Source organism: Pelophylax lessonae (assembly GCF_965119305.1).
Source record: "Pelophylax lessonae genome assembly, chromosome: 2".
Lineage (NCBI taxonomy): Eukaryota > Metazoa > Chordata > Amphibia > Anura > Ranidae > Pelophylax > Pelophylax lessonae.
This window is the reverse complement of record NC_138769.1, coordinates 339896257-339919485: the sequence shown is the minus strand read 5'-3', so window position 1 is coordinate 339919485 and position 23229 is coordinate 339896257. Positions and strand designations below refer to the sequence as shown.

The 23229-nt window shown below is 44.9% G+C and overlaps 1 protein-coding gene across 1 annotated transcript in view; it reads right to left on the bottom strand.

The window, feature by feature from the left end:
* Positions 1–634: 634 nt before the first annotated feature.
* STX12 (syntaxin 12) overlaps positions 635–23229 on the bottom strand; it is a 60372-nt gene continuing 37777 nt past the window's right edge. The window contains exons 5-9 of the mRNA XM_082246777.1: positions 23003–23046; positions 20106–20211; positions 15965–16037; positions 14682–14764; positions 635–847 (exon numbers count right to left, since the gene is read on the bottom strand). Of these exons, the coding sequence (XP_082102903.1) occupies positions 752–847; positions 14682–14764; positions 15965–16037; positions 20106–20211; positions 23003–23046 (402 nt within the window). The 3' untranslated portion in view covers positions 635–751. The remainder of the gene's footprint in view (positions 848–14681; positions 14765–15964; positions 16038–20105; positions 20212–23002; positions 23047–23229) is intronic.

Sequence of the window (23229 nt, the reverse complement as noted above, 5' to 3'; positions counted from 1 at the left end):
CTTCTCTACATACACAATATATGTCTTATTGAACAAAGTGTCTAAAGAAAAAGCATTTCTTGCTGCAACCAGAAAGCCCCATTCACTTACAGTGCATTACAGGTGAATGAAGGGCCTTGGTGGTTAATCGGCAGAAATAATTCCTACTTGACTTTTATCAATAAGGCCTCCTGTGTAGGAAAGCACAAACTAGAGGAAAATTTGACAGGTTCATTTTAGTAAATAGGCATGATGTGCTCTACAGTGGGCTTTATTTAAAGAACATCATGCAAAAAGCAGTCATCTATATTAACCAATCAAAAACAAGCTTTTAGCAGAATGATTGGCTGTTATTCCTCACCACTGTTTGCACAGCGCTATTAAAAAAGCCAGAATGGGTTAGGGTCTGCGCTACAGCACTCAGGAACCCAGCAGCTGAATGGCAGTGACCAGCGTAGTGTTTCACATAATGCATTGCTAAAAAAGTACTTTTGGGCCAACTATAAGGTCAACTGCATAGTAAATGTTAGTTTTCTTTTTCAGGCTAGCTTTTATACGTTCGCAGTCTGTGCATTTACTGTAGTTTTCTATGCAGGCTCCTGCTTGCATTCCCTTTCTGTGTGCTTTCAGAATACTGTCTCTTTCACATTTATGGTTGTTTTTTTTTTTTTTTTTTTTTCATTTTTTGCACAGCAGAATCTCAATATATACAGAACGATGGGAGACATTTTCAGGAGTTCTGGGTCCTCCAGTATAGTTTCAAGTGCATGACTCAGGATTTTACTGAAAGCCATATAATAATGCCCAGAATTATAGCTACAATTGCAAGGACAAGAACCAAGATACAAATCTTCTTCCGGGACTTTTTCTGAGGGGTAAGAAAAAAAAATACGGAGTTAAAAAGCAATTCATCATTAGTATATCAAGAAAAAAAAAGAAAATGCAGCAACTTTGCTAACCTCCATTAAAAACCACTTACTAACCTCTGCAACGTTTCATACAGCAACCCATGTATGTGATGGGTGTGTCTGCTTTCACAATCTGTGCAACTCCCTCACTCTCTGCTTGATGTATTATTACATAAAATTCTGATACAAGAAACATCTTTTATTGATCTACAACACATTGGTCTTTCAGTATGCGAGACACAGCAAAAAGCATACAATGAGAGAGTGTTTGGCAATCCTTCTCAGGAGAGATGGGCTCGGACGTGTCCGAGTTCCCACGTGGCCAATCCCGCAAGGAAGCCGACACTGCACACTGCTAATTACAGGCACTGGGACATTTCCCAATCTGTGCAGCTACAATCGGGAAATATCTCAGTGCCTGCGATTAACAGTGTGCAGCGTTGGCTTCCTGGCAGGATTGGGCACATGGCAACCCGAACACGCCCAAGCCCATCTCTACTTCTCAGGCACACGCATAAATAAAAAGGGGTTCCCAGATCAGAAAATGAAAGGGAGTAGAAGAAAGTGGATATAAAAAAAATGGACACATGTATGTACGTACGTACAGTATCTCATGTTATTGTAAATTTATTATATCTTTTCATGTGACAACACTGAAGAAATGACACTTTTGCTACAATGTAAAGTAGGGAGTGTACCACTTGTATAACAGTGGGAATTTGCTGTCCCCTCAAAATAACACAGCCATTAATGTCCAAACTGCTGGCAAAAAAAAAAAAAAAAAAAAGAAGGAGTACACCCCTATGTTAAAATGTCCAAATTGGGCCCATATAGGCATTTGCCCTCTCCTGTGTCATGTGACTCATTAGTGTTACAAGCTGTCAGGTGTGAATGTGAAGAAGGTGTGGTAAATTTGGTGTGATCGCTCTGAGGATCTGAAAAAAAGAATTGTTGCTCTACATAAAATGGCCTAGGCCATAGGCTATAGGAAGATTGCCAAGACCCTAAAACTGAGCTGCAGCACATGGTGGCCAAGACCATACAGCAGTTTAACAGGACAGGTTCCACTCAGAACAGGCCTAGCCATGGTCAACCAAAGAAGTTGAGTGCAGGTGCTCAGCATCCTATCCAGAGGTTGTCTTTGGGAAATAGACGTATGAGTGTGGCCAGCATTGCTGCAGAGGTTGAAGAGGTGGGGGGGGGGGTCAGCCTGTCAGTGCTCAGACCATACGCCGCACACTGCATTAAATTGATCTGCATGGCTGTTGTCCCAGAAGGAAGCCTCTTCTAAGGATGATGCACAAAGCCTGCAAACAGTTTGCTGAAAACAAGCAGACTAAGGACATGACATGGTTATCTGGAACCATGACCTGTTGTCTAATTGGACCAAAATAAACTTATTTGGTTCAAATGGTGTCAAGCATTTGTTGCAGCAAACATGAAGGAGTACAAAGACCAGTGTGTTTTGCCTACAGTCAAGCATGGTGGTGGGATTGTCATGGTCTGGGGCTGCATGAGTGCTGCCGGCACTGGGGAGCTGCTGTTCATTGAGGGAACCATGAATGCCAACATGTACTGTGACATACTGAAGCAGAGCATGATCCCCTCCCTGGGCTGCAGGGCAGTATTCCAACATAAAAACCCCACACACACCTCCAAGACGACCAGTGCCTTGCAAGCTGAAGGTAAAGGTGATGGACTGGCCAAGCATGTCTCCAGATTTAAACACCATTGAGCATCTATGGGACATCCTCAAACAGAAGGTGGAGGAGCGGAAGGTCGCCAACATCCACCAGCTCCGTGATGTCGCCATGGAGGAGTGGAAGAGGACTCCAGTGGCAACCTGTGAAGCTCTGGTGAACTCCATGCCCAGGAGGGTTAAGGCAGTACTGGAAAATAATGGTGGCCATACAAAATATTGAGACTTTGGGCCCAATTTGGACATGTTCACTTAGGGGTGTACTCACTTTTGTTGCCAATGGTTTAGACATTAATGGCTGTGTGTTGAGTTATTTTGAGGGGACAGCAAATTGACACTGTTATACAAGCTGTACACTCACTACTTTACATTGTAGCAAAGTGTCATTTCTGCAGTGTTGTCACATGAAAAAATAGAATAAAATATTTACAAAAAGATATGAAGGGTGTACTCTACTTTTGTATAGTCTGAATTTTAAATGAAAATGGGCAGCAAAGTCACCTTCAATGACTTTATGCACGTGCTGTCACAAAGACAGAACACACACAAGGAAACCTTTTGACAAGGGTTACAGACCCCCTGGGCCTCATTCTTTTGCCTCACAGCCTTAAGCTGCAGCACAAATCCAGCAGATTCCTGCAGCTGCAGACAGTCGCACCGCTGGGCCTGTACAAAGCAATGACAGGCCGACAGCAGCTGCAGCTGTCTGCTGATGTTTTGATGTAATAGGACAGTCAGTCACTAGGAGGCAGTAGCATTTGCAGACAAATCTGTGTCGCTCTGGTTTGCCTGGGCTGTCACATGAGTGTTATTGCAATCTGTGCAGAACCAGCCTGTGGGTCTATATGGATTAATATAGCCAGGAGACTGCGCCTTCCTTTGAACCTCCCATGATGTTGAGCCCCTGTTTTGGAAAACTGATGTAAAAATAACCTTTTCTGTAAAAGTGGGCAGAAAAGCCCTTAAAATGAAAGTCGGCAAGTGAATTGAATTCTTGAAGCTCAACCCTTAATGCTAAATCTGTAAAATATGGGTGATGTCAGTTTCAGTAGATGTTGGGAGAGGTAACCAACAGACAATGTTTAATTCACACAGCTAAACACACAAAGATGAGTTTGTTTTTTTTTTTTTTTTAAAAAGTAACAGCCACATGCTGGAAACTAAAGATGATTTTTCTTATGTAAACCCTGATAATTGGGCCTATTATCCTATATCTCTCAAGGACTCTAATGAACAGATAATATGAACAGATAATATAAGCTTAAAGTGTTACTAAACCCAGGACCCTGCATATACTATATCTGGTCTCCCACAGTACACAGAACATGGCAATGCAATTATTTTAGTAAATATAAACTGCTAAATACCTTTTCTCATTAGTAGTATAGAGCAGTCTTGTGACTTCTAACAGTGCCTGATTAAAACTTGTAGGAGTTTTCATTCTCCCACAATTGTACTATGAGGCTGCAGGACCCCGGACACACTGTTTGGATAGTGTTGATTGGCCCTGTGCTGATCACATGCACTCTCCCAAGAAAAAAAAAAAAAAACACAACACCATCTAGCAATACACACTAAACTGAGCATGTGCAACTTGTCCCCTATCTCTGTAAATATCAGGAGATGGTTTGGAGATAGTGTAAGGAGAGGAACAGAGAAGACAGGATCAAACAGTCTTTTTACACAATGAAGATTAACCCCTTAGGTTCCACAGCGAGTATAACAAGCACGCTTTACTGCATACACAGGCTGATTTTTCTGTCATGGGTTTAGTAACACTAAGTTTCTGGTCCTGAACTTCTGCTCAGGCCAATAGGAGGGTTTCCTACTCCATCCACTGGATATTTTACATTAATGCATTTGGGCGGTGCTGAACACACAGTGGATAGATACTCCCAAAACATCCAGGTGGACAGGAACAGAGCCAGGTACTTATGTGAACATTAAAATATCATATGCGTTATACGTTTTCCTTCAGAGGAACACCCCAGACGGGTCCTGATTGGTACAGTAAAATGCTGTGGCCATACAAAAGGTATTTTTGCTTGAATGCGGCATAGGGAAGCATTTCGTCCTTATTTAAATTCTTACAGGTTCTCTTTAAAATGGCAATTTTTTTTAAATTCTAAATAAGTCACAAAACACAATTAGCATAGTAAATGTATGTATAGAGAAGGCATCGCTGGAAGTGGAAGCAGAGGATCGAGTTCTATATATAGTGGCAACAAGTGGAGAGCGCCGTGCTGGAGATATTAACCCTGTGGGGGTTAATAACTGCTTGTCTGCCAAACACGCAAGTGTGAGGCAAATAGCTCCGGTGAGTGCATATCTTATGGGGAAGAGGTGTGGTGTGAGGAACTCATCACTCTTTAAAGGACTGCTATTTTACACACTGACATTTCTTGCACTTCCATCTATGGACTTTTGTTATATACAGTATCTCACAAAGATGAGTACTTCTCTTACATTTTTGTAAATAACGGAATTTTTGTAAAATCTTACCTGTAAAATTCCTTTCTCTGAGTCCTCCGACAGTCGCCGCCTCTTCATATTCGTCACATATGGGGTATTAGACTTTGCTCCGAAGGAGTAGCTAGGCAACAGAATATGTTAACAATAAAGCTTTAACATATCCCACCCTCAAGGGGTGGTCCCCTCAGTCAATACCCTCCTACTTCCTGTAACCATATCTCAGTTTTAGTGGAATAGCAGTAGAGTATACATTCAAACCCCAAAAGAGGGGCGGGGGCGGCGACTGTCGGAGGACTCAGAGAAAGGAATTTTACAGGTAAGATTTTACAAAAATTCCGTTTTCTCTTACGTCCTCCGACAGTCGCCGCCTCTTCATATTCGTCACATATGGGGACGTCCCAAAGCAGTGCAAACATGAGGGGTGGGAAACGCATCCGCGCCGAAAGGCAACGCAGTCTCCACATCAAAGAAAGGAACCTTACCAAAGGAAGGAAACCAGCTGGGCAACAGCTAAAATAAGTGCTCAACAGGAGCAACAACCCAGGAAAAGACAAAAAACCAGGGGATACAAAACTTATCCCAACAGCCAGGAGTCCCCAACAAGGGACCCTAGGGAACAGCCGCACTAAGAACCTTGCGGCCAAAGGAAGCATCCGCCGATGCTTGAACATCTACTTTGTAGAATTTTGTGAAAATGTGCACGGTCGACCAAGTCGCCGCCTTACACACCTGGGCTACAGAAGCCCCATGACGACAGGCCCAAGACGTACTCAGAGATCTAGTAGAGTGCGCCTTCACAGGCACAGGGGGAACCTTCCCCTGCAAGGCATAAGCCTGTTCAATGGTCTGCCTGATCCATTTGGCAATGGTAGAGGCGGAAGCCGCCATGCCCTTCCGAGGACCCTCTGGAAGAACAAACAAGGAGTCCGTCTTTCGAAAAGACTCAGTCGATTTAAGGTAAACCCTAATCGCTCGAACAACATCCAGAGAATGCAATCTCACCTCCTTAGGATGTTTAGGCTTCGTGCACAACGAAGGCAAAACAATATCCTCGTTAAGATGGAATTCCGAAACTCGTTTCGGCAGAAAAGAAGGATTAGGTCGCAAGACCACCTTATCCAAATGAACAACCAGGTACGGAGACTTGCAGGACAAAGCCGCCAGTTCCGACACTCTGCGAGCCGAAGTGATCGCCACCAAAAAGGCGACCTTTTTGGACAACATAGACAACGAGATCTCCCTGATCTGTTCAAAAGGAGCACGTTGTAACGCAGACAGGACTAGATTCAAGTCCCAAGGGGGCAAGGGATCCCTCCTAGGAGGAACCAGATGCCGCACACCCTGAATAAAAGTGCCAACCAAGGAGTTGGAAGCTACGGGACGTTGAAACAGAACGGCCAGCGCAGACACCTGACCCTTTATCGTAGCCAGCGCCAAACGCTGATCGACACCCGTCTGAAGGAAAGACAGCACACGGGAAACCGAGTACGTGCGGGGTGAAAACCCCCTGGACTCACACCAGGCAAAATAGGCCTTCCAAGTACGGTAATAAACCTTTCCCGAGGAAGACTTCCTCGCGTTGATCAAGGTATGAACAACCTCTGGAGAGAGACCCTTCTCCTTCAGGACCTCGGTCTCAACAGCCAGGCCGTCAAAGCCAGCGACTGTAAAGCAGGATGGTAAATCGGTCCTTGAGACAGTAGATCGTCCCGAAGAGGCAGACGCCAGGGGGCGTCGACCGCCAGATTCACGAGGTCTGCGTACCAGGACCGGCGAGGCCAGTCCGGTGCCACAAGAATCACCGTGCTGCGTTCCGAGTGTAACCTGCGAAGGAACCGGGACAGCAACTGAATCGGTGGAAACGCGTACATCAGCCTGTACTGATGCCACGGGGCCACTAACGCGTCCGACGCGTCCGCCCGAGGGTCGCGCGTCCTTGCCACGAACCTCTTCACCTTGTAGTTGAGGCGAGACGCGAACAGGTCCACATCTGGAAGACCCCACTTCGCGCACAACATCTGGAAGACAGCCGGGTGGAGAGACCATTCCCCCTGATCCAGGGTCTGGCGACTCAGATAGTCCGCCTGCCAGTTCTCCACTCCCGGAATGTGAACCGCCGTTATCGCCGGGACATGAGTCTCGGCCCAAGACAGAATGTCGGCCACTTCTCGAGCCGCTCGGGCACTCCTGGTGCCCCCTTGGTGGTTTATGTAGGCCACCGCCGTGGCATTGTCCGTCTGCACCCGAACCGGGCAGCCCTGCAGCCGGTCCGTCCAGCGATGAAGACAGAGCCTTATCGCACGCAATTCCAGAATGTTGATCGGGAGGGAAGACTCCCCCTCCGACCAGGTCCCCTGGGCGGACAGAACGCCCAGAACACCACCCCAGCCCGACAGGCTGGCATCCGTGGTGATTATCGTCCACGAGATCGGACGAAACGACTTGCCCCCGGACACCAACGGGGACTGGAGCCACCACAGGAGGTTTTCCCTGGTGCGATGACTCAACGAGATCTGAAGATCCAGAGATTGAGGTCGCCCGTCCCACTTGGACAAGATCTCCGCCTGGAGACCCCGCGTGTGAAACTGCGCGAAAGGAATCGCCTCGAAAGCCGAGACCATCAATCCCAGACATCTCATACACGTCCGCAGAGACGAGTTCGGAACGTCCCTGAGGGACCTGACTTCCTCCTGAAGAGTCCTGAGTTTGTCTTCCGGCAGGAAGACCTTCGCCTGCACCGAGTCCAGTATCATTCCCAGATAGGGAAGACGAACCGACGGACTCAGAGTCGACTTTGGAACATTTATCGTCCAACCGAACTCCTGCAGAGTTTGCATCGTGACAGACAGGTCCTTCTCCAGACCCTGACTGGTCGCAGACCGAATCAGAATGTCGTCCAGATACCCCAGGACAGAAATGCCCTGGGCTCTCAATAATGCCAGAACCGGTGCAAGCACCTTGGTGAAGACCCGCGGAGCCGAGGCGAGCCCAAAGGGCAACGCCACGAACTGGTAGTGATCCTCCGCAATGGCAAATCGAAGGTATCTCTGATGACCCTCGAATATGGGGATGTGAAGATACGCATCCTTCAAATCGATGGAGGCCATGAATTCCCCCGGAACCAGGGCAGCCACCACCGAGCGCAGGGATTCCATGCGGAACTTGCGAACCCGCACAGAGCGGTTCAGAGCTTTCAAGTCCAGAATTGGACGAACCTTGCCCTCCTTTCTGGGCACAGTGAACAGATTGGAATAAAACCCCCGAAATCTGTCCCGATGAGGCACCGGAACCACCACTCCCTGAGCCCTCAGGTCCCGCACCGCCAGGTGCAGATCCCGCAGGCGCTCTGGAGACAGTTGTAGATTTGAGGGAAAAAATCTGCTCTCTGGCCGAGAGAGAAACTCGATCTTGTAACCAGATCGAACGATTTCCAGAACCCATCTGTCCCGCACACGGGCCAACCAGGGCTGAAGAAAACCGAGCAAGCGTCCCCCCACCCCAAAACTGGGTGAGGGCGCCCCTTCAGGCCGAACTGTTATGGGCCGCAGGTCCGGATTGGCCGGACTTCTGTTTTCCAGACCAGGGCTTCTTCTGAGAGCCCTGGCCCTTGAACGGTTTGCCCTTGAAGTGCGGCCGAAAGGCACGAAAGGACCCCTGAGGGGGCCGAAAATTAGCATGCTTCTTCCCAGAAGCCCCCTTAGCCTTGGGGAAATGGGGCAAGAGAGTGCTCTTACCCCCAGTAATCCCCTTAATCAACACATCCAGGGACTCCCCAAAAAGGCGAGACCCATCATAAGGCAGATTGGCTAAGGTTTTACGTGAAGATTGGTCCACCGACCAACATTTCAACCAAACCAGGCGGCGAGACAACACCGCCACGCTGTGCACACGCGCGGCCAACGGAATCAGGTCCAGGTCCGCATCACACAGATACATGACACCCTGGTGGATCTGATCCACCATATCCAGGGTCGCCGCTGAGGCCGAATCGGCCACTAGGACGCGCCTAAGCATCTGCGTCCAACTTGCGATCGCCTGGGCCGCCATGAGAGAAGCAAACAGAGCCTTAAGCATAGAACCCGTAACAGAATAAGTATGACGGGCAAGAGACTCCAGTCTCCTATCCGTGGCATCACGGAAAATAGGGGATCCCTCTGCAGGGATCGCAGTGGCTTTGTTCAAAACCGCAATAGCATGATCTACTGGCGGAGGCACACACCACCGTTCATCAGTGGCAGGCGAGAAAGGATAACGCAGCTTAAATTTACTTGGTACCGCAAAAGGCTTGCGCAAATCGCGCCATTGGTCCTTAACAGCGCGCTGAAAATCAGCATTGCAGGGAAAGACCTGCGGCGTCCTGCGTTTTCTCTGCGTCCCATAAGCCGCCAAGGCAGCTGGGGGACACACCTCGTCCTGCAAACGCAGCGTCTGCTTAATGGAAGCAATCAACTCATCCATGATTGCAAGCTCTTCAGGCGAGCCAGGGGGAGAATTATCAACCCCCTCAACTTCAGCCTCTACCTCAGACCCCACTAGATCCAGAGAGGAGCGGGACCCCGATAGGGGGGTCCCCGCCAGAACAGCCCCATCACCTTCACCCTCAGAATCAGAGGACAGAGCAACTCTGGGCCGTTTAGTAGATTGAGCAGCCACCAGCATTTGCACCTGTGCAGCAAGGCCAGCCACAACAGTGGCCAAATCCCCCCCTGGGGGGGAAACAGCGGTCCCCTGGCTTTCCACCAAGACTGTGGGAAATTTGCCCTCCTGAGAATCCATTGCCCCTGTATGCCAGACAACCAAGGGTTAACTGCCCCCTTACAGCAAGCGCGGCAAGCGCAGCCCACCGCACCACACTCAGGCACAATGAGACCCCCACAGGGAATATACAGACTGAATACAGGCAATGGAACACAGGAATAGAAGGATAAAACCTGAGGAGACACCGCTGCTGCTGCTGCCTCGATCGGTGCTTCCAGGAGAGAGGGAGTGATGCTGCCAGGGCGCTCTATGTAAGCCTATGGAGGCTACAAGAAAATGGCCGCCGTGCATGTAAACCATGCGGCCGGAGCGGGCGCCGGTAAAATGGCGCCGTTTGGCGCCGAAATCGCCGCTCCACAGTGCATAAAATCACACACAATATCATCCCATAGTATGGATACATGTTAGATCGCCGCAGCGATCGCTGTATATGCCCCAACATGCCATTAAAAACATGCCCCACAGCACACAGCTCCTCACACTGCCCAGCCTGACATACTCAGTGTCATACAGCTCCCCCCCCCCCTTGCAGCCCACAGCATGCAGCCGAGAGATAGGGAGACAAGCAGTGTGATTAAAGGCAGGTTACACAGTCCCAGACTGAGACCCCCCCAGACAGACAGGTCCCCACATAGATACACTTACCTCACATGGCGTGGGGAACCCGCACAGGCGAACAAGCCGCTGCACAGGAGGCAGGGAGAGTCGCTACTCAAGACGCACACAATGGCGGTTCAGAAACCGCACAGCGTCCGGTGAGGTAGCCACCTCACCAATCATCCCTGCACCGAACAGGGATGGGTCGTTCACCGTGCCAGGAGCGTTACCTGGCTGAACGCTCGATGGCAGACTGGGAAGCCACTGACCCACGACCTGCGACCAGGGGGATCAGCCCGAGACCCAGTCCGCATGATCCTCTTCGTCCGAAGAACTAACTAATGCTGACAAAAATAACAGCTAAGTAAAGGTAGAGAGAAAACTCAAACAAAATATCAAAAAGAAGAAAGAGTCTGGGACAAAAAGTCCCAGCACAGAGAGAGCCAGCCACTCCTGACAAGCTAGACATTAAAACTGAGATATGGTTACAGGAAGTAGGAGGGTATTGACTGAGGGGACCACCCCTTGAGGGTGGGATATGTTAAAGCTTTATTGTTAACATATTCTGTTGCCTAGCTACTCCTTCGGAGCAAAGTCTAATACCCCATATGTGACGAATATGAAGAGGCGGCGACTGTCGGAGGACGTAAGAGAAATTTTATTCTATCTTTTCATGTGACAACACGGAGCACAGACAGGCTGACCCCCACTCCTTCAACCTCTGCAGTAATGCTGGCAGCACTCATATGTCTATTTCCCAAAGACAACCTCTGGATATGACGCTGAGCACGTGCACTCAACTTTGGCAGACCATAGCGAGGCCTGTTCTGAGTGGAACCTGTCCTGTTAAACCGCTGTATGGTCTTGACCAACGTGCTGCAGCTCAGTTTCAGGGTCTTGGCAATCTTCTTATAGCCTAGGTCATCTTTATGTAGAGCAACAATTCTTAAACAATTTTTCAAATCCTCAGAGAGTTCATTGAGGTGCCATGTTGAACTTCCAGTGACCAGTATGACAGAGTGAGAGAGATCACCACCAAATTGAACACATTTGCTCCCCATTCACACCTAAGACCTTGTAACACTAACGAGTCACATGACACCGGGGAGGAAAAATGGCTAAATGGGACCATTTTGGACATATTCACTTAAGGGTGTACTCACTTTTTTTGCCAATGGTTTAGACATTAATGGCTGTGTGTTGAGTTATTTTAAGGGAACCTCAAATTTACACTGTTATACAAGCTGTACACTCACTACTTTACATTGTAGCAAAGTGGTAATTTCTTCAGTGTTGTCACATGAAAAGAGATAAAATATTTTCAAAAATGTGAGGGGTGTACTCACTTTTGTGACAGTACTGTATGTATATGTGCATTTTATTTACACTGCGGTGATTGCTTTATCTGGTTTCATTGATGTTTTTATATTTTGATGCTCACATTCACCATGTATGGTTGCTATGTTTGTAATTAAGCGTTAGTAGTCAATTTTTACTCATTACACACTATAGCACCACTGTCCACTTAGTGTTAGTTTTAAGCGACAAGGTTTATATCAATTTTTTTTTGGTTTAAAGTGGCTACAAATTTTTACCAAATATTATTTTATGAATCACGTTAAATTGTTTTACACATTTATTTTCCTTAGGCGCAGTGGTGGATTGGCATTTTTTACTTGGAAGATCACTTATTCATAGATTGTACTTAAATATATGTATATTATTCTAATTTTGTCTGCAGAAATTTGTGCTGGTAAAGAGTAAAGAAGTAAAATACATTGCGGAAACAGGATTAAACAGGCCCTTTGAAATGAATAGTAAGTGAAAAGACTGAATATGAACATTTTTCAAACACAAAAATATAAAATTGCAAGCATGCAGGTCTTCAAAGTCTACATACATGTATGCAGCAAAGTACATGAAAACACGTTACTGCATGTGAACAGGTGTAAAAGGGCACACAAAGAAGCTCCATGTAAAATATATTTTTGTGTTGTCTCACTGAATATACTGTAGTAAATCTTAAATCTGTACAGCCTCTAAAGCAGGCATGTCCAACCTGCGGCCCAGGGGCCACATGCGGCCCGGAACCCCAGGCAATGCGGCCCACTGCCCCCTGGCAATTTTTTTTTCCGGGAGAGGAAGGAAGTCGGGTTGGGGGCATGGCCACAGCGGCTTCCAACTAATGGTAGGCAGAGGCTGCCTCGGAGGGGATGGGGGAGGCGAGCATGTGCAGTGTTTCTGACTTTACCACCATGACCACTTCAAATCACTGAAGTGGTCATGGTGGTTAGAGTGTTCCTTTAAAATCTCTCAGAAGAAGTATACCTCTGTATACTGATTCCATTTCATTTGATCATCTTCTGGTTGTGTTAAATTAGTGCAGGGGGCGCTGCAGCGCGGGAAGGGCGCAGCTGCATTTTATTACTTATATACCTTAACTATAGTATATATTTTATATGCGGCCCGAGAAAATTTCTCTACACTCAATGTGGCCCAGAGAAGCCAAAAGGTTGGACACCCATGCTCTAAAGTCTATCTTTCCATTGTATTAAAATCGACTATTGTGTACTTCTAACAACGTGGAAGAGTGTGTTGTCCCAATGTTGAATTTGTGAAGTACAGTCACAAGTTGCTAAAGCAGGTTTAAGCTAAGGAAAGGGGAGATATCATGGAAATACACCCCTGTGATCCTTTGCTGACAGAAGTAGACTGAGCAAGAGGTTGGAACACTGCAAGGAGAAGACTTTCAGCAAAGGCTGCCTCTATAGTACCTGTTCCCATTGTATTACATTTTTCCATTTGTAATCCTAATACATCTTTATCGTTACAAGTTCCTATTTTGCTTTCTCTCGTTTCTGCGTGCTCTCTAACTTAGCTTTTGCTTATATTTTTTTTAACTGAGCATTTTGAAAAAAATATTCCTATTCTCACTACTGCCGTTAATACTAGTTCCACCCGGCCTTAAATCACTGGTACTGACCAGTAGTTGTTTGGCTGTTCTTAGTGTTTGCTTGTCCAGAATCTCCTACATATTCCAAACTCAGAATGAGTTATCTGTAAGGATTTGTAAAGTCTCAAGGTTTTTCACCTTCATGCATTCTATGCATTACAGTGAAAAACCTTCTCGTTTCCAGCTGACCCCCAGACCCCCCCCCCCATTCCCATTATTCTTACCTGAACCCAAAAAGGTTCCAGCGACAAGCATGAGCCCAGCAGCTTGAGCCGCTGTCTTGGGTCCTAATTGAATAAATTGATAGCAGCAGGAGCCATTGGCTCCCGCTGCTGTCAATCAAATCCTGTGACACGAGAGCGGGGGGCAGGGCCGAGTCCTGCTGTGTGTCAATGGACGCAGCAGCAGGACTCAGCAGTGCACCCGCACAGGTGCCCCCATGTAAAGTGGCTCCTAGTGAGGGCACCCGATGAAGAGGAGGAGCCAGAAGCGACGCTGGGGCACCCCAGAAGAGGAGGGAGGATCGGGGCTGCTCTGTGCAAAACTCTAGCACAGAGCAGGCAAGTATAACAGGTTTGTTATACTTTGTTAAAAAAAAAAAAAAAAAAAAACAAAAAAAAAAAAACTTTTAAAATCACCTAAAAGCATTTGTTACCCCAACACGTCATATTCCTGATATGTGCCTGCTGTACCATGTACTTGTAGGGGAAAGTATTCTGTTCTCCTTGTATTACTTCCTTTATGTGAAATCCCTGGTGTTGCCGCTAGTCCCCTTGCTTTCCTATTAAGGACTGACCACACTGTGGTCAGTTTTCTAGCTATGCTGGAGCTTACTCTCCTCCATTAATCAGACTTGCCCTGACATGCCCCCGCTGCACAACTATTCACTGGGAAGCTCAGTGTGCTGCTGCTACTCCTCCCCACATCTCTTATGCAGCTGAGAACAGAGGGAATGTGATCAATTTAAAAAAAAAAAAGGGAAAAAAAAAGTTATTTAAAAATGTTTTTTTTTTTATATCTATACAAAAATGTTTTGCCTTTCATTTTTATTTTAAACTGAATAGGTTGTGATCATTTACAATCACTAAGTCATGCTCGGACATGCCGCTTACATATCACAATGCAATGCAGGTGCTTCAGCCACTGAGCGGCACAGCTGGGACTCAGAAAAGTCAAGATTTGTACACTAGATTACGATTTGTAACCATTGTTCGAGAGCTCAACCACTAAATACAGTATACTATAATTCATAGCCACAGGTTCACTTTTGGATGTACACAGTTAAGCTTCATGTCCAGATCAAACACGTACTTACCTGGTAATATGCTGCTCTCTGTAACTGGTCAGTCCCTCTTTCTACATGAACTTCAGCACTTTCAACATTGGCTTCTATACTATCTGCAAGAGATCATATTGACAATCAATCATATGCAGTACAGTTCTTTGTGCTTGATGTAAACTACTTCCTCCTAATGGAATGGTAAAATGTGACCCCTCATTCGGCAAAAAAGTGAACTTTCCACTTCACACATTGGATGATATAGCAAGTTTAACCACTTCCAGCCCTGGCCAATTCAGCCATTTCTTGGCTACATGTAAAGATCATCTTTTTTTTGCTAGAAAATTATTTAGAGCCCCCAAACATTATAATATATATATTTATATTTATATATTTAGCAGAGACCCTAAAGAATAAAATGGCTGTCGTTGGTTGCAATTTGTTATATCACACGGTATTTTGGGAAAAAATACACTTTAATTAATTTTAATGCAAAAACATAATATATAACCCAATTTTTGGTACAATATAATAGATGCTATGCTGAGTAAATAGATACCCAACAGGTCATGCTTTAAAATTGCGCACACTTGTGGAATGGTGCCAAAAATCAGTACTTAAAAAAAAAAAAAAAAAATCTCTTTAGGCTACGCTTTAAATGTTTTTACAGGTTACTGGGTTAAAGTTACAGAGGAGGTCTAGTGCTAGAATTATTGCTCTCGCTATAACATTTGCGGTGATACCTCACGTGTGGTGCGAACGCCATTTACATATGCGGGCACAACCTATGTATGCATTTGCTTCTGAGTGCGAGCATGAGGGGAAGGGGCACTTTAATATATAGTTTTTATTTTTTTACATTGTCCAGTTTCATTTCTATTACAAGAAATGTAAACATCCCTTGTAATAGGAATAAGGCATGACAGGTCCTCTTTATGGAGACATCTGGGGTCAAAAAGACCCCACATCTCTCCTCTAACCTGGAAAGCATGAGATCAGAATCCCACCCCCCCCTTTCCCAAAATCAATCTCTGCTTTCCAAGGGAAAAAAACTGGCAGCGTTTACATCTGCCAGTGCGGGAAGAGACGCTTCCGGCCTCCCAGGGTCACAGAGGTGGCAGGGGCCATCCGATGATAATCTGCCACCGGATCAGAACTTAGCTTCCGGACTGTATGGGAGAGCCTGGAGAGGCACCAGAGGACAGTCTGGGGGGGGGGGGGGGGGGGGGGAGTGCAATCCAAAACAAGAAAAAAAATGCAAGAACACATTTTCAGCTGAGTACTTTACAGATACAAAATTACAATGGTGGAATGCTTACCAATCATTTCTCCTTGATCATGAATCATTACTGCCAGGTCTTTAAAAATCTGATTGACATCAAGAATGTCAGCCTGTGTTAAAACAAAGCAAAGAAAAAAAAAAAACTTCAGCGGATGATTTCCTGTGTGTTTGAGTACACAAGCTATTATTACACAAGCTGTATTAAAAATTAAAAGAGCAATTTTTTTTACATTTTTTTTTATTTGAGCTTTTGTATCACATACAGTAATTTACATTTATCCAAGCGTAGATTTATTGATTTGTTTTTATTTACTTCTCTTTAGATCATATGATTAAAAGGAGATGTTGGGGGGGGGGGGGGGGGGGGTAGCACAGGCTCACACGTTTCCTTAAGTGGAACTAAAGGTATAAATACTTACCTTGGTTCCAATGGTATGACAAACTGGCTCCCTAATTGGTGCCGACATCTTCCTGGTTTCTTCTGTCTGGGTGCCCATCTTAGAGTGGCTTGATTGGCCAGTGCAGGATGAGGTCACTCCCAGGAATGCGCAACTCAGTGTACATTCTACAGGGAATTGCCAACAGGCCTGTAGATTTATTTTATTGCACGTCTATTCTGCTAGAAAGAGTTTGCCTGTTTGCATTTTTTTTTTTCCAACTTTAAATTTACACTTCCTTACAGTGAACTAGTCAACCACTTTAAATATTTAATAAGGGTTCTGCTATAACGGCTAGGGAGGGAAAAAAAAACTAGCACATGTCCCTGTGATCTGAGTTCACCTGGTTAAAAAAAATTAAATAAAAAAAAAGCCCCATTTGACAAATAGGTCCTCATTGGACAGCGATGGTAAGTGGGGCTTGGCCCTGAAGTTGAGAGAATTGAGCTCTTGTTAACAAAGAGCAGCCAGGGACAGATGGTTGCACAGGGGAGGCTTCATTGCCTATGAAACAACAAAGGAGCTGGCACTTTTGTGATGTCTGCTCTTAGGTAGGATCTTTGTTGTTAAACATGACTGACAGATCACTTTACATACTGATAGAACGCTATGCCTTCCAGATAAGAGCACAGATGTGTTCGAGCAACATTATGTAAAAAATAAATAAATAATCCACACTGCTTTAGGTAAAATGAAAAAAGTTAAATTCCTAGAAAATAATAAAGTGCTTGTTATTCTTGGTGGTATTGCAATCTTAGAGTATCTTCACAAGACTGCCAGAGAAACAAACATTTAAACTACCCCACATAAAAAGTTAATGTTAGAGAGAAATTGCCATGCTTTTGCAATTTTTTTTTAAACGTTTGCAAGCTTAAAAATTAAATATTTTTTCAGCTATTGAAAAAAGGTTTACCGATGATCTGCCATAAACCTTGGAACTAGAAGATAGTTATTTGTTTACAGCTGAAGACTGAACAGGCAGGCAGATGTACAAAAAATAAATAAATAGATATTTGCCAAAGTCACTGTGATGGCCAAGCAAGAGAATTTTATTGCTCCTTGCTGCATGGTATTAGGTCTTAATAAAAATGGTACCCATCTTTTCTGCATCCTATGCTACCCCGGATAGCTTAAAATCTTGCCACCTTTGCCAAATATGCATTATAGACAAGAGACCATAAAGCATTTTATTAGACACCTGACCCCAATACTACTTTTTCCTTTATTCAGCTAAACAACCCAAATATAAAATTTACATTTATTATCCCTCTGAGTAAATAAACAAAGTCAGTGGAAACCATCTATCGGATAAACACTTTGTGGTCTGTGTAATCTGATTCTGTCTTATAGGTTTCCTATGAAGGATCAGTATAACAAAGAGAATTTAAGTGGAAGCTGGGGATGATTAACCACTTGCTTACTGAGCACTTAAACCCCTTCCTGCCCAGGCCAATTTTCAGCTTTCAGCACTGTCACTCTTTGAATGACAATTGCGCAGTCAGGGGCGGACTGAGAACCCTCAAGGCCCCCGGGCAAAATAAATCAAGGGCCCCTTTCCAGGCCCCACCCATGTTCCACCTCCAGCCACACCCTACACAATCTTTAGACACAAGGAACAAAAGTACAATAATTTATAAACAAGTGCATTACCAATGATAAATGGACAAACCAAGACCAGTGCATTAGCATTACCTTGAACAAAACCTGTACCATCTCATTAGGCCATCTCAACTTAGAGAAAATCATTACCTACCTGTGGAGGCAGCGCACGTTGACGTCACTTCATGACATCGATGCAACATCAGTGCGCGACGCCGACGCGCCCCCACTCACAGGACACCCTTGAAACCCAGAGCGGGGCCCCTCCTCCCACGGAAGTAGCATTGGCTGCCGAGCCCCTCCCCTACTCCCAGTTACGTAGCTCCGGCCACTGGGCCCGATGTGGTCTCTGAGACATCGGGTAAATTAATTCTGTACTGGGTGACGGCCCCCCTTCCCAGTCGGACCCTTGGACTACGTCCGAAGTGCCTGACCGCTCAGTCCGCCCCTGCATGGGTCACCATAGATCACACCTCTCTACTACTCTGTATGGATGTCCTCACATTATACATCATACATGTATTCCTCTACAGCAAGGTACATGTCTCTTCTGTACACACCGCCTCATGTATCAAGGCACATGGAGCAATCTACTCATACAATGTAACACTGCTCATATGATGTATGATTGTACCCATAGGATATGCTGTAATTCCATAGGATTGTACACTGCCCATAGGATTGTACACTGCCCATAGGATTGTACACAATCCATATGGGCAGTGTACATTCCATATGGGCAGCGTACAATCTGTATAGGCAGTGTAAAATCCGTATGGGCACATTGGGCAGTGTAAAATCCGTATGGGCACATTGGGCAGTGTAAAATCCGTATGGGCACATTGGGCAGTGTAAAATCCATATGGGCACATTGGGCAGTGTATAATCCGTATGGGCACATTGGGCAGTGTACAATCCTATGGACAGTGTAAAACTGCCCATATGACTGGCTTTACTTCCATAAGTTTGTACAAAGGCTGTAACATCTCATTAGACCACCTCAACTCCATTACTTACCTGTGGAGGTGGCGCACGTTGACGTCACATCGACACGCCCCTGCTCACAGGACAACATGGAAACCCAGTTCCGGGCCCCTCCTCCCACCTACGTAGCTCCGGTCTCCGGGCCCCTCCCCTCCTCCCACATATGTAGCGCCGGCCTCCGGGCCCCGCCCCTCTTCATAGCGCCGGCCTCCGGGCCCCTCCCCTCCTCCCATCCACGTAGCGCCAGCATCCGGGCCCCTCCTCCCACCTACTTAACGGCAGCAGCCAGGCCCCGATAGCCCGATGTTGTCTCTGAGACAACACATCGGGTGAATTCCTTCTGTACTGGGCGGCGGGCCCCACTTGCCGGCTGGGCCCTCGGACCACGTCCGAAGTGCCCGACCGCTCAGTCCGTCCCTGTACGCAGTTATGCAACACTTTACCCATATTAAATTTTTATCTTTTTTCACACAAATAGAGCTTTTTGGTGGTATTTAATCACCACTGGGTTTTTTTTTTGCTGAACAAACAAAAAATGACTGAAAAACAGTTTTCATAGTTTTGTTATAACATTTTGCAAATGGTAATTTTTCTGCTTCACTGATGTGTGCTAAGGAGGCTGCACTGATAGGCAGCACTGATAGGAGGCACTGCATAGCAGTACTGATATGCACTGGTTAGCAGCAGTGGGTGTCCATGTGCGGGACAGATGCCCCATTTACACAAGCCGATTACGGGCTTCTGTTACTGTGTTACATCACGTGATCAGCTGTCGGCTGATCACGTAATAAAGGACCGAGATTGACCCCTTACGCACAGACTCGCTAATCCCAGGGCGCGCAGGCAGCACATGCACTGGAGGACGTACATGGATGCCCTCCCAGCAATTTAGGCCCGCGCTGTAGCCGTCTTTCGGCTATAGCGCGGGCAGAAAGAAGTTATTACTACAGTAAAAGTTCAACCATAATGCTGAGAACAGAACAAAGGCTCAATGGTTCCTGCTGGCAATTTTTACCTTAATTTACTAAACTTAAACAAACTACATAGGGTGCATTCCCAGCAGTTTAATAAGATTCTCTAATTTGAATGCCAACATTTTTCTTGCATACAGTCTTACAGCACAAGGAAGCCACACAAGTTTTGGATCAGATTACCAACCTCTAGTTTCTGGATAGCACTCTCTCTCTCTTTGATAAGTTCCAGGTCTTGCTCTGTTATTCCAAGATCTTCTTCTTGGTCCTGCATCTGGTTCCAGTCCTCATTGCTTAGGAAAAAACAAACAAGTTGTTTTAAAAACAGTAGGGAAGTCTATAGGCATTGTCAGTTTAAAACCAAATTCTGTGGAGCCCCTTGCCTAAATGATCATTAAAGCAGTCCCAAAAACAAATTATTTTGCAGTTTACCAATTCTTAGATGTGATGGCTGCATTAGTTTCCAATTTTTAGTCTCTTTCTAAGCTGGTTTTAAACAAACTATTTCCTTCACTAACTGCTGCAGTGTCTCCAAGGATTATATAAGTTGCATGCAGCTTCAGCTACCTACAGTACACAGTGCTGCGTTCCAGCTGCGGGACAGACACCTGAAACAATGCAGAGACTTCATAAGCAGCTTTGTTTTCTATAAATTAGAGCTGCATGAATAATCTTAAAAAAAAAGCCTCAGGCAAATGTTTATTAACATTGTTAAGGCTACTAGATAACTATAAGTGCCGGTTCACTTTAGTGCGATCACAGAGATGAGATCGCGTGTAATTCGGAGCGCACTGCTCCTGATCTCTGTGCAGTGCAAATTCAGCCATACACTTTGTATGGCTGAATTTGCACCGCAATCGCATTAAAAGACACACAGGACCCTTCTTTTGGTCCGCAGCATCGGATCGCATGGTGGTTCACACTAGTGCGATCCAATTCTGTGCGAAGTTACAGATCGCACTGCAATATGCGATCTTATCTGGGGGTGTCGTTAACTTTTAATTGACACCCCCGGCGTATCGCATATGGCAGTGTGAACTGCCAGAGGTGCGGATGCGATGCAGGAACACACTGTATATTCGCAGCGTTCCCACATCGCACAAATGTGAACCGGCACTAAACCATGCTTTACAATGTATCATTTTGGTCTTTTAGATCAAAGGAATGAACTTCCCTCTGTAAAGGAGGGCAGTTTAACCTCTTAAAGACTATGTATTTTTCTGACATTTGTTGCTTACAAGTGAAAATCAGTATTTTTTGCTAGAACATTACTTAGAACCCCCAAACATACATACACATATATATATATATATATATATATATATATATATATATATATATATATATATATATATATATATATATATATATATATATATATATATATATATATATATATATATAGATATAGAGAGAGAGAGAGAGAGAGAGAGAGAGAGAGAGAGAGAGAGACCCTAGAGAATAAAATGGAGATTGTTGCAATTTTTATGTCACACTGTATTTGCGCAGAAGTCTTTCAAACGTAGTTTTTTTTGGAAAAGTACACTTTAATGAAAAAAAAAAAAAAAAACAGTAAAGTCAGCCCAATTTTTTTGTATAGTGTAAAACAGGGATTCCCAAACTACAGCCCTGCAGCTGTTGCAGAACTACACGTCCCATGAGACATTGTAAAACTCTGACATTCACATACATGACTAGGCATGATGGGAATTGTAGTTCCTGAACAACTGCAGGGCCATAGTTTGGGAATCCCTGGTGTAAAAAATGATGTTACGATGAGAATCGTGAGCTTTATTCTAAGCCAAAAAATTGGTATTTTCATTTTAGCCAGAATTGTGAAGCTCTACTATGAATGAATACAAAGCTTCCTGTGAATAGCTGAACACCACTCAGACCAACTCTGCAGTGTTATGGGTGCGAGTCAAGAAGTCTGCCTCACAGCCTGAACCCAGCCCTGTGTACTGTATGCAGCTTAAACTCCATACAGTGCTTAGAGCCAATGCAGCACTTAGTGAAGAAAATAATTTGGACCAACTTAGTTCAAACAACCTTTAAAGTCACAGGAAACATGGAAATCCGCTTTAAAATGAGGTTGTACAATCAAATTGTAATATGTATAGTGGTCTTAAGGAAGAAGGGCTACCAACAGTATGGATTTGTCTGGTAATAATCTTACTGTATTTTGGTAATAAATACTGCTAAAAAGAGCAAATCTAAATCAGTGTTTGTATGTAAGAGCTTGCTTTTGACAAAGGAGACATCAAGCAGTTTGCACCATAACTGCAATTCTCCACTCTACTGTAAGAAATTTAACCTGGCAATATAGCTGTGATTACAACAACCAAGTAGTTTATGTTTGGCTGTATAAGACATAACAAGGTGACCATGCATATGATAAAAAAAAAAAAAAGCTAAGAAACACCAATACATTACTGACTGACAAATGTCAGGGTTTGAGGAATTCCAGGTAAGAATTGTACTGCCTTTTGGATAAGCAAAGGAGCTGTAGAATAGAGAACTTCAACATCAACAGAAGTGTAATTCTCTAATGTCTTAAAGTGGATGTAAAAGGCACAAGGTTTTTTACCTTCATGCATTCTATGTATGAAGGTAAAAACCTTCTGTGTGCAGCAGCCCCCCGGACCCCCTCTCGATCCAGCAATGTCAACGAGAGCCTTGCACTTCTGATTGGCTTTTGGACACTGCTGTCAATCACAGCCAGTGAGCCAATCAGGAGTCTGAGGGGATGGGGCCAACCGTGGCTGTGTGTGTGTGTGACTGGCACCTGGCAAGAGGGAGGAGCCGAGAAGGGGAGGATCCCGGATGCTCTGTGCAAAACCACTGCACAGAGTATGTAAGTGTAACGTGTTTAACAAAAAAAAAAAAAACACAAGGCTTTAGTATCACTTACACCGATAGCACCAGGATTCTGCAAGACTATTCTGGGAGTCACTTCCATGACAAGTGACCCAACATGGTTCTTTTCTGGCCCAGAGTTCATAACACAAACTCTATAAAGAGATATTCATATGCTGCATGATTAGAAGAATCACAAAAGAATGCATTTTTCCTACTGTTACTTACTTGTCGAATGAAACAAGCTGCTCTTCCTTCTGCTTTTCATCTCCCTAATATAAAAACAAAAAAATTAGTAATTGTGAGTGTTATATAAAACACACCTCTTTTTTTCCCACAAAAGTGGAGTATTTCTTTAAAAATAACTTCAGTCTAAGCCCATAAGCATATAAAAATTACTGATACCAGAATGCTATCTCTATTTACTGGATTTAAAATGTTACTAAACCCAGGAG